Genomic DNA, 16,776 nt, shown 5'->3' on the forward strand with positions numbered 1-16,776 from the left:
TTGAGATTACTAATGCCTATCGATCAGTACTCTCTTCTCTTTGAGTATAAAATGTTATTTTGTTTACTTTTGATATTCTTGTGAATGTCTTGATGAGGGCAAGATGAAATGCTCAGACAAAAGTGCTTCTTTTGCAGCAATTTCAAACTCTGCTCCACAAAATCACTATTACTATCAGTCTAATTCATGGAAACTATTATAGTTGCAAACAAAGACAGCCTCCCCCCACTGCATCCCAAAACCAGCCCAGCTTGTCCCCGCCTCCCCAACCTGTTCTTCCTCTCACCTATCTCTTCCTCCCAACTCAAGCCGCACCTCCATTTCCTACCTACTAACCTCATCCCGCCTCCTTGACCTGTCCGTCTTCCCTGGGCTGACCTATCCCCTCCCTACCTCCCCACCTATACTCTCCTCTCCACCTATCTTCCTTTCTCTCCATCTTCAGCCCGCCTCCACTTCTCTCCCTATTTATTCCAGAACCCTCTCCCCATCCTCCTCTCTGAAGAAGGGTCTAGGCCCGAAACGTCAGCTTTTGTGCTCCTGAGATGCTGCTTGGCCTGCTGTGTTGATCAAGCTCCACACTTGGTTATCTTGGATTCTCCAGCATCTGCAGTTCCCATTATCTCTGATTGCAAGGCTGTTTTCTGTCTTGCATGACAGCTAAACTTCCAAAGGCAGTGAGATTGTTCCTTCTACTCCAAAGCACAGCCATATACAACAGATATGAGTTTTAATCAACAAAGGTGTGTAGCTTTATAGAGAAAAGCCATCGCTCAGATGTTTGATTTCACTGAATATTACATTCATAGAATCATAGAATCCCTACATTCACCCCATCAAGCCTCTGAATGCAACTCTCCCAGACTCACCTCCTTACCCTATCCCTGTAACCCTGCATTTCCAATGGCTAATCCACATAGTCTGAGCATCCATGGACACTATGGGCAATTTAGCAAGGCCAAACAACCTAACATGCACACTCTTGGACTATGGGAGGAAACCCATGTAGACACAGGGAGAATGTCTGTGTGGTGTTTGCACATTTGCCTGAAGGTGGAATTGAACCTGGGTCCCTAGCGCTGTGTGGCAACAGTGTTAACCACTGAGCAACTTTGCATGCCCAATTGTGTAGTATTTTCCAGCTTTTTAATGATTTAAGAACAACTTACCGGTGAGAATCACTCTTCTGTCACAAGAGAGGCTAAGAATTGCTGTGGATGTCTTAATTGAACTATTTTTTAAACGGTGACCTTCATCACAAATTATCAGGTTAAATTCAAAGTTTTGAATTTGTTCTAGGCATCGCAGTAGCATCTCATAGCTGATTATGAGGACAGAGTACAGCGGAGAATTGATGAAGTCTTCCACTTTGTGGTCCTTCAAAGTAATAAAAAGTAAACAAATGGGCAAAGAAATCATTATTCAGGCAAGTTTTTACTTTGTAACATGACTGGGTGGATTTACAACAGATTATTGTGTCTTTCTCAACACCAGATCATGGCTAATCTTCTATCATTTGTGGTCCCATGCAAAGCTACTAATTTTAATGCCAATATATGAGAAAATAAAGGGACTTTCAATGACACCTATCTCAGAAGTGGACTAATTCAAGTGCTATTTCAGGTATGGCAAAAGATTCATTACAGATTGCCTACTTCTATTTCTTTTACCTGCCCATGACCGTGCTATTTGCTGCAAACCTGATTGTGCCTTTGCTGTCTTGGCCTATTCAGTGCTCCAAACCTTGAGGTTTTCCAACAACTTGAAACTGCTCCCAAATCATCTGCTATCTTTTTAGACAGCCCATATCCCAGTTTGTTTTTAAGAGCTTTTCTTCAATCTTCTCTCCTCCTCATCCATCAAAAGTCTTTCGGCACCCCCCCCCCCACAACCCCCGACCCTGTCCTAATGCGCAGCCCCTCAATCTGTCACTGACTGGCTACCAATGGTGACCATTCCAACAGGGCATCTAGAAAAAGCAATAGGGGGTCTGCTGAATGGTCTTTGGAGGGCTTGGGAACGTTGTGCAGCTCCCAATTCCCTGACCTCAGCAACTAGTAAACAGTGCTGAGATCAGAGATAACCAGTGTTAGGGTAGGATTCTTATATTGAGTCCTTCCCACAAATTTATTAGGGACATTTTTGCTGAAGTTGGGAATCCAATGTGAATATTCCCACCTAGTTTTTCTGCCATGACCACCATCATGCCAACTCTAATGTGATCAAATTAAATTTCACCCAATGTTTCAGTTTGTGTTTGCTCTACTCAAAATAAAACTATCCCCCTATTAAGTTATGTAATTTTCTACCACTGCTTTTTTGCAAATAATGAACAAGTAGCAAGAAAGATATTGTTTTACAATGTTCTGAAAACTTTGTTTCTGAAACCTGGGTGACTCGGCTGCATTTATTACCATCCCAAGTTGTCTCAAGAAGGTGGTGGACCCTCTTCTTGAGCCATTGGAGGTCTTGTGCAACATTCACTTCCTTTTGCAGCAGTCATTTTTCACCTGCTTCTGAAGGCATTAGAGTGAGATACGTGTTACACATGATGCAGCAGTTTGTTGCTTTGGAGAAAACAGTGATGAAAAAGGAAAGTCTATTTGTTGTTAACAGAATATTTATGATTATGTGTATATGGCATTTGGATTTGTCACTTACAAACCAATTATTATTCTTGCTCTAGCTTTTTATTATTCATAATAGTTATGATAGCAAATATGGATGACCAAATTTTAACTTCCATCAGCCAATTGTTACATCTGAGGGTTTTCATTGAATAAAACGGCATTTAAAGAGAGCAAATACTGACCTAAAATGGCTGCCATGAACACCTGGTCACAGATTGAGCCACATGCAGGACACCCAAGCAGAATAAACAAAACAGCCTGCATTGAAATTACCATTTGTTTACAAACATCAAATCAGACAACTGACTCAGCAACAATAAATTTACATCAATTCCTTTAACTTATAAGCGTATATACTAGGTATCAAAAGTTTCCTGTCTTGGAAACACAATTGGATGTGACTTGGGAATATATCCATGAAGCCCATTTCAATAGCTTTTTGAACAGCAGACCAGAAGAAATGGAATGAGGGATTCATAATAGCAGAATCAGGAAAGCTTTCACTCTTTCTATCTCTCATGCTCCTCACAATCATCTTGAATGAAAGCACTCAGTCAACAAACAAACCAATGAAACAACCATTCACCATGAACTCAATAATATCAACTAATTTAACAACTGCTGCAGACAACAAAATTTTTTTTAAAAATCGTAATCTCAGGTTAAAAATACAGCACCCTCAAGGACTCAAATGATGCTTCAACTGCTTATCCTTTGTCTTTCCTGTCTGCACCTGACACACCTTCCTTTTTAAACTTATGACCTGCCTGTATGTGTTTCTGATGTTGCATTTTGTTATTTTCCAGAGAGTTAATAGACAGCATTGCTTTTAATTTTATCCAGGTACACAGGCTTCTGAGGTCCATGCACAGCAGCAACTTCACAGCTGGATTAGCACGCCAATACTGATCGCCATGCATACAAGAGTTGCACACTTTCAAGGGAATGCTCTTAGTAGTTAATAAAGTTCATCCTTCTTTCACTTGTGAAAATCTTACAGTCAGTTCCTTCATTTTGATCTAGTTGCCTATATTTTGACATGAGAAAGCTATGTCGAAAAAGAAATAAAAATACTTGTCCTGAGGTTAAAAAGGAACCTGAATTATCTGTTCTCACCTGATTGTAACGTAGTAATTCCATTACTACAGCAAGATAGCAAGAAACAGTAACAGCGCTGTTAAATCACCTGATCAACTGCAAAAACTTTCAGCCTTTCCATTCCAAGCCATTTCTGGAATTCACTGACCCAGTTTTTTACAAGACTCCCTGGTGTGACGACAAGAGTCTTTTTGATTATAGGTTTGCTTCCATAAGGTCCTTGCCGCATCAGAGTCCAAATTAATGTGATGCACTGCAGAGTCTTCCCTAGACCCATTTCATCAGCCAAGATAGCACCAAACCTGCCAGTAGTTCTGGAAAAATAGTTACATAGAGTAATCTCAAAGTATAATCAAACCATTCAAACTACATCAACTTCTAAAGCAAGTACAAACATTGAAATGTAACACAATATGTCATATCTATGTTTATTTGCAAATATAAAACAGGTTTGGAAAGAGTCACTTAGGAACAGAAAATAACATTACCTACCACAGAGCTTTTCCTTGCTAAAATGGCTGGTACTCAATGGATTATGTGCGAGATTAGAAAATAAAGTCAGGTACTCTCATACCAGAGATTTTGGGTAAATATTTTCCCCATATGGTAGCACTATGTATGTACTGTATGCACAAAATATGTAAATCTAAACCCCATAAATATCAAAAGCTAGTGCAGAGTCCTCCTCAATTGCGGGTTTCAGAGTAACATGAATTAGCAATTGTGCTGCAGCTAGCCTAAAACGACACCTTCTACTTGTGACACTAGTCTGCAAATTACAGTGATACAATAGGTCATCACTCTTCTATACTTGCATATGCATATGCAAGGGTTCAAATTTCAAGTTTTCAAGATTTGTTTTAGTGTAACTTTGAACTGAACTGACACATATTCCAGCTTTAGACAGGGCACAAAATGTATGCCACGCATTTTTCTTAAAAAAATATTTATTGCAAGACAATTTTGTTGTCATATTCTTTATGTAGGTGGAATAATATGTTTGCTAAAACAAGTGTAAGTTATATTTTAGAAGTTTATTGATTTGAAACATACCAGATCAGAAATAAGACTTTAGATGTCACAAGTACTGTATGAGAAAAATGCCCTGCAAATTAAAAGTGTTACTGACTGTCAATGAATTGAAACAACCTAAATGCATTTTATCAACTAGTTTTAGACACAAATATCCCATATATACCCATTCCACAAAGTAGAAGATAGGCTTGCTTACCTCATTCCCATTATACACTCATATAAGAAGATCACACCATCGCATTGGTGAGGTCGCAGGTGTATGGCAAGGTAAGGGTCCACCACTATGTCCACTAATGGGAGACCAGCTTTATTAAACAGCCACTGGTGACTAAGGTTAGGTCGTGGCATTACTAAAGCATCTGTTGGTAAATAAACAACTGTACATTTAATGATTACTTTAAAGCTTTTGCAAAGGTTTCCAATAACTTAGACACAGAAGTGTTGCATACTTTTGATGTACATTAGGCCCAGATTACAAAAACTACAAAGCATATTAAAATATTCAGGATTTGGGGTGAGTTTCTACAGAAACAATTCCATTTCACAACCATTAACAGCAAACAAGTTATGAATGTATTAGACCCATATACTGATTCAAGGTCTTCAATTTGCTGATTTGTGGGAAAGACCATGGCATGAAACTAACTGAGTAGTTCTCTTAAAGAGAATGTACACTGGTGTATATTAGATGGAAACTAACTTGGCAGGAGGGTGGGATCCAGAGAGAAGGTTCAGCAGGGCTTGATGAATGACCAAAATTAAAAGAGACAGCAAGGGAGTCAGGAGGGTATAGAAATTATAGGCCATTTAAGCCAAGAGAGTTTAGCAAGGTTAGTTGATATTATTTTCTGCAAGGCATCTAACAAACAAGGCAAATGAATTGAAGGCAAAAATGAAAACATGGAGATATGATGTAATTGCAGATACTGCAACATGGTTGAGAGAGGACAAGAATGACAGCTTAATATTCCAGGCTTAGGGTCTTCCGCAAAACAGGGAAGAAGAAAAATGTTGACAGGGTGTCACAACATTGAATCAATTACATCAGTGAGTATGAATGACATCTTAGGAGGCTCCTCAAATGAAATCAGATAGGTAGAACTTAAAAACCAAAGAGGAGCAATCACATTGGTAGCAGAGAAGAATGCCAACAGTCCGAGAGAAATAGAACAGCAGATGTCAAGGCAATTTTCAGAGAAGGGAAATCAACTCCCCAAACATTAATTGGGATGGTCATAGTGTGAAAAATTTGGAGGGACTGCAATTTTTAAAATACATCCTGGAGAGATTTCAAGCCTGTATGTAGAAGGCCCTCTACGCATGAAAGGGTGTGAACCGGACTTCATTTTAGATAATGAAGCCAGGAAAGTGGTTGAAATATCAGTGTGGGAGTATTTTGCAGACAGCAAGCATGACTTGGGAAGATGATGGCCTAATTGTATTGCTGATAGAATATTAATCCAGAAACTCAGCAAATGTTCTGGGGAGAGATAGTAGGAACTGCCGATGCTGGAGAATCTGAGATTCCCCTGTCCGCTCCACACTCCCCTCCAGCCCCACCACACCCGGCACTTTTCCCTGTAACTGGAGCAAGTGCTACACCTGCCCCTACATCTCCCCCCCACCCCATCCCAGGCCCTAAGAAGACCTTCCACATCAAACAGATGTTTGCCTGCACATCTACTAATGTGGTATACTGTATCCGCTGTTCCCGTTGTGGCCTCCTCTACATCGTGGAAATCAAGCAAAGGCTTGGGGGTAGGGGATCTAGGCCTGAAACGTCAGCTTTCCTGCTCTTAAGATGCTGCTTAGCCTGCTGTGTTCATCCAGCTCCACACCTTGTTATCTCAGAGGCTTGGGGACCGCTTTGCAGAACACCTACGCTCGGTTCGCAACAAACAACTACACCTCCCAATCGCGAACCATTTCAACACCCCCTCCCACTCCTTCGACGACATGTTTATCCTGGGCCTCCTGCATTGCCACAATGATGTCACCTGAAAGCTGCAGGAACAACATCTCATATTTCGCTTGGGAACCCTACAGCCAAAGGGTACCAATGTGGACCTCACAAGCTTCAAAACCTCCCTACCCCCGACTGCATCCCAAAACCAGCCCAGCTCGTCCCCACCTCCTTAACCATTCCTCCCACATCAAGACCCACCCCCATCTCCTACCCACTAACCTCATCCCGCCTCGTTAACCTGTCCGTCCTTCCTGGACCGACCTATCCCCTCCTTAACTCCCCAACTACATTCACCTTTAATGGCTCCAACCCCAACTCTTTGACCTGCCTGTCTCCTCTCCACCTATCTTCTCCTCGATCCATCTTCTATCCGCCTTCCTCCTCTCCCTATTTATTTCAGAATTCCTTCCCCTCCCTCACTTCTGAAGAAGGGTCTCAACCCAAAATGTCAGCTTTCCTGCTCCTCTGATGCTGCTTGGCCTGCTGTGTTCAGCCAGCTCCACACCTTGTTATCTCAAATGTTCTGGGGACTTGGGTTTGAATCTCACCACAGTAGGTGGTGGGATTTGAATTCAATTTTTCTAAAAACAATCTTGAATTAAGAATGTACTGATGACCACGAAGCCACCACTGACTGTCAGAAAAATCCATATGATTCACTAACGTCCTCCAGGGAAAGAAAACTGTTATTCATACCTGGTATGGCCTTTATATGACTCCTGACCGACAGCAATGTGGTTGACTTTTAAATGCCCTCTGAAATGGCCTTGCAAGCCACTCAGTTCAAGAGGGGCTGGGGCAGACAAGAAATGCTGGCCAACCAGTGACACCCATATCCCATGAGTAAATGAAAAAAAAACAATTCCATTAGATTCAAGGTTGTTGCAGAAAAGAACAAGCATGGGCCTGAAATTAAAGTTCTAAGTTTTTTTTTGGCGGGGGGGGTGGGGGTTGGCCGATTTTAATAAGATCAGGTATGATTGAGCCAGAGTGGACTGGGGGGGGCATTTACTTTCAAGTAAATTTGTGTCAGAGCAGTCGGACACATTAAAAAAAGCAGTAGGGAAAGTACAGGGCCAACATGTTCCAGTAAAGACAAAGGTGGGATGTACAAATCCTCTGACCTCTGTATACCAAAACACACACAGGATTAGATAAAAAGTGAAGTTTATAGTAGATACCAAGGGCTCAAAAATCCGAGAGAAGTACAGAATGTGCAAAGGAAGCTTATAAAGAAAATTAAGTGAGCATAAAGAAGACAATAAAGAAAGACAGGCAAAATAAAGGGAAATCCAAAGTTATTTTATAAATGCATTAAGGATAAACGGATAATCAGAAAAGGGCAAGGGCCTATTAAGGATAACAGTGGCAATTTGTGCTCAAAGCCAGAGGACGCAAGTAGGATTCTAAATAAATACTTTGTGCTGGTGTTCACTAGTAACAGGGAGTTAATAGGTATAGGATCAGGGAGAAGGGCTACAATATTCTTAAAGAAATTAACATAGACAGACAGAAGGTTTTGAGTGGGATTGCAGACTTAAAAGTATATAACTCTCCAGGGCCAGATGAAACATACCCTGGGCTGTTGATTGAAGCAAGAGAAAATAACAGGAGTACTGGCAATAATTGTGAATTCGTCCCCAGCCACAGGAGAGGATTGCAGGACAGCCAATGTAGCACTGTTACTCACAAAGATAGCAAGGAATAAATAAGGAAATTACACACCAGTCAGTCTAATCTCAGTGGTGGGTAAACTATCGGAAACAATTCTGAGGGACAGGATTAATCTGCAGTTGAGAGGCAAGGATTAATCAAGAATAGTCAGCATGGTCTTGTCAAGAGGAAAGTACATTTCACAACTTGATTGAATTTTTTGATAAGGTAATCAGGCATACAGAGGAGGGCACATTCAACATAGTTGACCTGACAGCAAGGCTTTTCATAACAATCCACATGGGAGACTGATAGCCAAGGTAATGGCCAATAGGATCCAAGGAAATTTGACAAATTAGATCCAGAATAGGCTAAGTGGCAGGAAGCAGAGGGCAATGGGTCGAATGATGTTTGGAAGATTGGGTCCATGGGGCTTGCACAGCCCTTGCTGTTTTTGCTGTATGTAAACGACTTAGACGAAGTAGGATGATTGATCAGCAAATTCACAGGTGATACAAAAATTGATGGGTAGCAAACAGTAAGGAGGATAGTCTTAGATTACAGGGGAACTTTGATAGGATGGTCAGAACGGCTGATCAGTGGTAAATGGAATTCAATCTAGATCATTATGAAGTGATGCACTTGAGCATGACAAATAATACAAGAAAATACATGGTGAATCGCAGGGCCCTTGGAAGCACAAAGGATCAGAGAAACCTTGGTATGCTAAAGGCCTGACCTTTAAGTTCACGTGACAGATAGATAAAGTAGTTAAGACATCATATATGATAACTGTTTTCTTTAACTAAGACATAAAGTTTAAGGACATGGAGGCTGTGCTGGAACCGTATGAAAGGTTGGTTCAGCCACAGACAGATTATTGTGTGCAGTTCTGGAAACCACATTACTGGAGACAGTGAAGGGGAGATTGCACTGGAGAGGGTGAAGCGAAGATTTAACGGGATTTTACTTCGGTTGGGGAGTTCTGGTTATGAAGAGAGAATAGATAGAATTCTAAAGAAGGGTCCTGACCCGAAACGTCAACCTTCCTACTTCTCTGATGCTGCCGCCTGACTTGCTGTGTTCCTCTAGCTCCACACCGAATAGCTTGGGGTTGTTTTCCTTGGACCAGAGGAGATTGAAGGGGAACATAATTGAGATGTATAAAATTATGAGGGGCATTAATAGGGTAGACAGGAATAAACTATTCCCGTGGGTGGAGGGATCAATAACCAAGGGACACAGATTTAAAGGTTAAGGTAAGGTACAGGGAGAATGTGAGAATGCTTTTTTCATCAAGAGGCTAGAGGGAACCTTGAACTCGCTGTCATTAAGGGTGATTGGTCAGAAATTGGCATAACATCTAAGAAGTAATTCTCTGCCAAGGCACACAAGGCTGTGAGCCAAGTGCTGAAAACTGGGATGAGAATAGTTGGAGAGTCATAGAGGTCTCCAGCATTGAAACAGTCTCTTTGGATCATCAAGTCTGTTCCAGTCAAAAACCACCACCTAACTACTCAAAGTTAGTTTGGTGGTCATTTTGACTGGCGCAGGGTCAGCATCTTTCTGTCCTGTAGACTTCTATAACTCTATGGCAAAAAAAAACTTTAGCAAAAGCAAAGCATGTTGTTTCACAAAAGTATTTTTTCTCCATCTTTTCTAAGAGCTGAATTGTGTATTGAGCTGCCTGAAGCCTATTACTTAGCCTAAACAGTAGTTCTTCATTTGTTGGTATAGGCAATTGAATATCTGCAGACCATTTAACAGGAGAGGGCATTACAATGAGTAGCTTGAGGGAATTACAGATGAACTCAAACATTCATACAGAAGTATATTCTTCAGCAAGTGCCACTGGAAGGAAGAACAAGCCTGGTTAATTATTTTCCTTTCTAGCCTCAGGATGCCAAAACACCTTTCAGCCCCTGGAATACCTTCATTTATTGGAATAAACTAACTAAAGAAACAGCTTATGTGGTTTATGGCTTTAGAGACTATACATTAAGGCTCCTTCTCGAACAGCACCTTCCAGACCCATAACCTCTACCTTCCACCAGAAGGGCAAAGGCAGTAAGTGCATGGAACACTATCCCTCCAAATCATACATCATCCTGACTTGGATCTAAATTGCTGTCCCTTCGCTGTCATAGTCATAGTGTCATTAAGCATAGAAGAGACCCCTTTGGCCCAACAGGTCTGTGCTGACCTATCTACACTCATTCTATTTTGTATCGCTTGGCCTACTTGTTATGACAATTCAAATATTCATCAACATACTTGAGAAAGTTTCCCAACTCTACTGCCTGCCCAGGCAGTGCATTCCAGATTCCCACCACCCTCTGGATGAAAATCTCTTCCTCAGACCGCCTCTTTCACCTTAAAAATCACACCTCCTCATTACCTACCCTTCAAACTAAGGAAAACAGCTGCTTTCTATCCACTTTATCCATGACCCTCATCTTATACACTTGTCACTGGATGAAAATCCTGGAACTTCCTCCCTTGCAGCATTGCCAGCAACCTTCTCCTGCAATAATTTACGAAAATGACTCAATACTAATTAAGGATAAAAATTTAGGTTGGAAAATAATTTCTGTTCCTGCCAGTGACGCCTGTATCCCAAGAATATGGGTTGCACTAGTTTATAATGGTGACTTGTCAAAGACACAAAATGATGGCCTCATCAGTGAAGCCCAAATGTAATAAACAAATATTTTTAAATGTGTTTTAAAGTCTACTGACAGTTTTGCAGGTATCATAGGTACTCAACGGCTGAACAAATAACCCAAGATTACAAAAATTATCAATTTACTTGCTTACTTGGAGCATTTGGATCATGCCTAGGTTTACATTCACTGTTGGTTTTTTGAAAAATTTGTGTTTGACTGAGCCCAGGACTGTTCTTTAATGGGTTTGTAAAAGGTTTTAGCAAAGGATGCTGTGAAAATGCTGCCACTGGTAAATGTGACAAAGCAGCAACAGTGGAGTGAAAACACCGACCACTCATGAAGTCCTCCGCAGAGATTGGTCCTGTTATCTCAACCTCCTTTCCACCAATCATTAAGGTCTGACCCTCAGAAAGAGTTTTGAGTTCTTTTGGTTTGTATCCAGTACCTAAACAAAATGACAAAGAACAAAACGAAACAAAACAAAACATACTGTCAGTCTTTTGGAACCGATATCACATATGGCCCTTCTAATTTTGGTCAGAAACTTCTTGGCAATATATAATTTAAATTTTGACAGCCAAGTCATGAATTTAGATTAGCTGTGATATATAGTTCTAGTTTATATCTTAGTTCTTATGAACTTCTTTGTGGATGCTATGCCATTTACACCTAATATTTGTCATTATGATGTCCATCATGGGTAATTCCAGCTGTTACGTTTCAATATAATTACATGTTGACACATTATTAACAAACAAGGTGAGCCAAGAATAATTCTAGTTTAACGTAAAACTATCCTTTTAAAAAGTTCTCCAGCCTCCAGATGATCAATAAAAAATTTGTATTTGGTACAAACACGTAACATTGCAATCAGGTTTTTTTAAAAACTCTATGTTGAAAAGCACATGTTAGATACCCTTTCTCACCTGATTAGAAAAATAAAGACTGAAGTGGTTTAATATTCTTACCAAGTATAGCTAGACATCTTAAATCTAATTTTACACGAAAACATTCCAGGGAACTGAAAATCAAAATGAGTCAGCTTGTTAATTAGCGATAAGGCTGCAAAAGCAAAGAAATGGTAATACTTCAATTTCTAATTTGACTGGGGTCAGGGACAGGTGATGAGGGTGACAATGAGGGGAGATTTCTGATTTGAAAAAGATTTGGAGGCATTTCTTTGTCCAGAAAGTTAACTGTCTCCTCGCTGCTCCATTGACCTTCGAGTTCGTCTGAAGCTGCAAGGGTGAAGAAACATAGACAAGCAAGGGGTCTGACACAAATTTCCTCTTCACCTTCCCTGAAAATCAAAACTCAGTGCATCTCCATTAATCCCACGGAACAAATAAACAAATTCATGGTAACTCTTTGTACAAACCACAAAATAATCATATTCTGTCTGGGTCATTTTGACCTAAATGGAATGTAATCTACAGAGGGCTTAAAACTTGAACGAGGTATAAGACCATACAAAAACATCTGAATATTTCACCACGGATTTCCAATAATGCAACCGTTTATCTTGATACAAAAAAAACCAAAACACTATTTTATATTCTGATAGTAGATCATGATGCTACAGACATTTTAGTAATATACTAATATCTGTCAAAGCAATGAAGGAACATGTCTTTTTTCATTCCTTTGCCAGAAGCAGTCAGAATTCAGAAATTAAAATATCTGCCTCAAATAGCTCTGAAAATGAATAGCAATTCCGCTTTCTATTTCTTTCTGTTGGTAATACTTTCCCCTCTTGCCCATCACATTGCACTCCCTGATTAAAATGGTGACATTCATATGTCATTACAATACTGCAGCTGGCTCTGAGGTGATACTGTGTCACACCAAAAGAAAATGTTCCTCCACAGAGGGCCTGCCAATAATCACACAGACATGAACAGTTGTATATAAAATCCCTAGTCTGTGCTGAGATAACAACGTTGCAAGGGACGCTACAACTGGTTTCAGTGCCTCAGGGTTATAGAAGGCATTATAATTCATTGAGGAATTCAACCAATGATCACTATCCAGAAATGCTTTTGGAAAATATTAAATCTAGACATGAGATTTGGCTGTGTTGACCCCTCTCATTGACCTCAAAGCCCTTCGCTATCCTCCTATACAACTCCAATTACCATTCCCCATGCAAGGTTCAAACGACTTCACCCATTTTGGCGGAATGTAGGAAGTGACCAGCTACTGTGGAATAGCATTCCAGCATCAGTTAATTGGTTCACACAGATAATAAAGGGGAGAAAAGTGTAGCAAAAATTCATAGACTAAAATATTGTTAATAAAGCTTTTTAGTGGTTGCTTTGAAGTCACACTTCACTATTTTAATAATTCACAGTTTAAAAATAAGGGGTAGGCCATTTAGAACAGAGTTGAGGAAAAACTTCTTCACCCAGAAGGCGGTGGATATATGGAATGTTCTGCCCCAGAAGGCAGTGGAGGCCAAGTCTCTGGATACTTTCAAGAAAGAGATGGATAGAGCTCTTAAAGATAGTGCAATCAAGGGTTATGGGGATAAGGCAGGAACAGGAGACTGCTAGTGGATGATCAGCCATGATCATAATGAAACGTGGTGCTGGCTCGAAGGGCCGAATGGCCTACTTCTGCACCTATTGTCTATTTTCTAGCCACAGCACCAGTTCATTATCCAGAGAGGCCTATAATGACAACTGAAGGATATCTATAATTATTGGAACATACAGCCAAGGCATAGATAAGTGCAAAACAAACTGCCAACATTGTCACATTCACTGGCGTAGCTTGGAGGAAATCTGGCCTCGCTATTCCCTTAATTCTCAGAAATGTTAAAAAAATTTTATCCAAGTGCCAATTTGCCTATTGATAGATCCATGTTAACAGAAAATAAAGTTCAAATTTCTGTTCTTAAAGAGAGTAAAGTCGCCATAGTCCCAAAGGACACAGGCTAGCTCTCTCATTAGAGGCAGCCAAACAACTGTATAGTTCATAGATTCTAATCCTGGATAAAGAACTGTGAACTGCCAACATTTGACTCTGTTGCTACAGCTCTTGTCCTGCAGTGGTTGTGCCCCCTAAATTGGACCAGGATTTCAGACTTTAAGTTCCATGCTCTCCAGAATTGTGCAAGAATATCTCTGAAGAGGTTGATCAGAAAATGCCTACAACTCTACTGTTTAAAATTCTAACCTCCCCAGTCACCCATACAGACAGACACAGATAAACAAAAATAAACTGGTTTATGGATGGATGGATTTTCAATCCTTTTTCTCCAGATTCTTTTCTCTTACAATTTAAACACCACTGCTGCAGCAACTAATAGGCGAAAAATAAACTGGCTTTCTTCAGCCTTTGGGTATTTTACTGGAGAGTGCGAGAGTAAGACAGAGAGAGACATGCTATTTGTCCTTTCAGCAGTCCAAAGGCTTCTGCCAGTATCATTTGCACTCACATGCTGCTCAGCTACTCAAGAGACAATGAGACAGTTGTTTAGCCAACAGTCTTTGGCATCCACAGATGGTAACTACTCCACAAATCAATCAGTAATCTGCTGCCAGCTAAATCTCACTTTGCACACAGTCGCTGGATTTCCCTGTCCGCTCTCACATTTTCCTCTGCTGCTTGCAAAAGAGCAGTGTAAACTTGAATTAAAATGGGTATCTGAAACTTGCCTCTTAAAATGTACACCAATTCCTTCCTCAGTCCTTTTTCCAACTAAGTGCACAATCAAAAATAAAGTAAACTAAAGAGATACGGTCTTTACAACACTGCATCTCTAGCCATATCTATACTTTGTGTTCATTGGGACAGCATGCTCTGACAAAAACATTCTTTGCAATGGTCCTAGCATATTCAGAATACAAATGTTTCATTGTCTAATGATGCTGCTGCTGAGATTCACAATTTAACTAGTATTTCCATTCCCCTCCTGCAAGGAATGATACCAGTTCACCTGTCACCTTGCTTCCAAAAGCCTAGCTCCTTTACACAAAATCACTCTGACTAGAGATAAATTTGCGGACTTCATGTTTATCTACTGTTTCACTATTTTTTTAATAGGCAATGTTTCCATCAAATAAGTGAAACTGCAGGACAAAATGTAAGCATTTAGTCCAATAATCATGAACAAAATGATGACTGACATTTGTTTTTGCAAAAAATCACTACTTCCTGATCCTGAAAATTTATTTAGGCACATGCACATTTCTTATTGATGTGTAAATATTAGTAAACTCCCATGGAACTCAGCAATCCTAAGGATATATTTCTAATTAATTTTTGATATTATCTCACCATTTGCGAACCAAAGTTCCGTACTTCATGTCGAAGCAGAAGACTGTTCCTGGAGATGAACAATACTTCCTAAGCACTGAAGAAAGTCCTTGTGCTCAAAGGAATGAGAGATAACATTCCCACAGCTTATAACAGACATCTTTATTATCTCTGGAGTGCACAAAAATTTTCTACTGGGTACCCACAAATCAATCAGCAATCTGCTGCCAGCTAAATCTCACTTTGCACACAATCGCTGGAGTTCCCTGTCCCCTCTCACATTTCCCTCTGCTGCTTGCAAAAGAGCAGTGTAAACTTGACTTAAAATGAGTGTCAGAAACTTGCTTCTTAAAATGTACACCAATTCCTTCCTCAGTCTTTTTCCAACTAAGTGCACAATCAAAAATAACGAAAGCCTCTGTGCAACACACTAACTTACTGTCACAACTGGCAACAGTGAGTTGCAGAAGCCAGGGTAAATAGCAATGATAATCGTAAGTAACTTGCTGGCACAGACTATGCTAGCAAGGAAAAGAAATATGGCATGTTAAAATCATTTTATCAGTAGCATCTATTCCAAGTAGACACGATTGATCCCATTCTGGCAGGAAAAATTGGCAGTTTTTTTTGGAAGATTCAGTACCACGGCTACTCCTTTATGATTTTCTGTCTGCGCACTCAAGTTTATAGTTTAACGGAAGAGAAAGTTCTTTGCTGAAGTCCCATGGACTGAAAAATTCATTGATTTCTGATCAATAGCAAACTGATTATTTAAGCGTCAAAAGTAGACTTTTAAATGCATGTTCTGCCAGACATTGATATTTTAAGCTTGGACTTTATTAGCTCATCTGTACATTTCATTACAACTTTCCTCCATCTTTAACTTTAAAATTTCTGGCATCAGGTAACCTACAAGTAGAACTGCAGGCAATAGCATTGCAGAATTCCCAAAAGTTTTGAATCTGAAAGCAGAAGATCCTATGTCTTCACTGCAGCAAGATAAACTATTAATATTCAGAAATGAGGAAGGGCCAGAGGACCCGAAACATTAACTGTGATTTCTCTCCACAGATGCCCTCAGACCTACTGAGCTGTTCTAGCAATTGCAGATTTTGTAATGCTCTTGGTTCCACAGACAGTAGACTAAATGTAATTTAAAAAACTGGAATATAAAACTCAAATCAGTAATGATAATCATTGAGTGTTAGAAAAATCAAATCTGGTTCACTAATGTCCTTTCCAGCTTTAAGAAAGGAAAATGGGTATGTATGGTAAATTAAGTCCAAAACCACAGCAACGATGGTTAATTGTGAACTGCCCTCTGAAACAGGTAAGGAAGCCACTCTGGACTTCCCTGTGGCACCTAAATTCTGTGAATGAATAAAAGGAAAATAATCTTTATCTTATTCTTTGGTTGGATTTTTCCAGTTTTATAATCTGGAAATGTTATGGTTTTGCAAGAATTTGT

At 40.0% G+C, this 16,776-nt stretch overlaps 1 protein-coding gene across 3 annotated transcripts in view; it reads right to left on the reverse strand.

Annotated features, from left to right (window-relative positions):
• Positions 1–16,776, reverse strand: part of rad54b (RAD54 homolog B) — a 134,472-nt gene that overhangs the window by 39,233 nt on the left and 78,463 nt on the right. For 2 of the 3 annotated variants that reach the window (XM_048528843.2, XM_048528845.2), the window contains 4 exons: positions 11,200–11,493; positions 4,960–5,122; positions 3,817–4,042; positions 1,170–1,377 (listed from right to left, as the gene is read on the reverse strand). In XM_048528843.2, the coding sequence (XP_048384800.2) occupies positions 1,170–1,377; positions 3,817–4,042; positions 4,960–5,122; positions 11,200–11,493 (891 nt within the window). The remainder of the gene's footprint in view (positions 1–1,169; positions 1,378–3,816; positions 4,043–4,959; positions 5,123–11,199; positions 11,494–16,776) is intronic. The other variant, XM_048528844.2, reaches the window with a different exon arrangement.

Source organism: Stegostoma tigrinum, chromosome 5 (assembly GCF_030684315.1).
Source record: "Stegostoma tigrinum isolate sSteTig4 chromosome 5, sSteTig4.hap1, whole genome shotgun sequence".
NCBI lineage: Eukaryota > Metazoa > Chordata > Chondrichthyes > Orectolobiformes > Stegostomatidae > Stegostoma > Stegostoma tigrinum.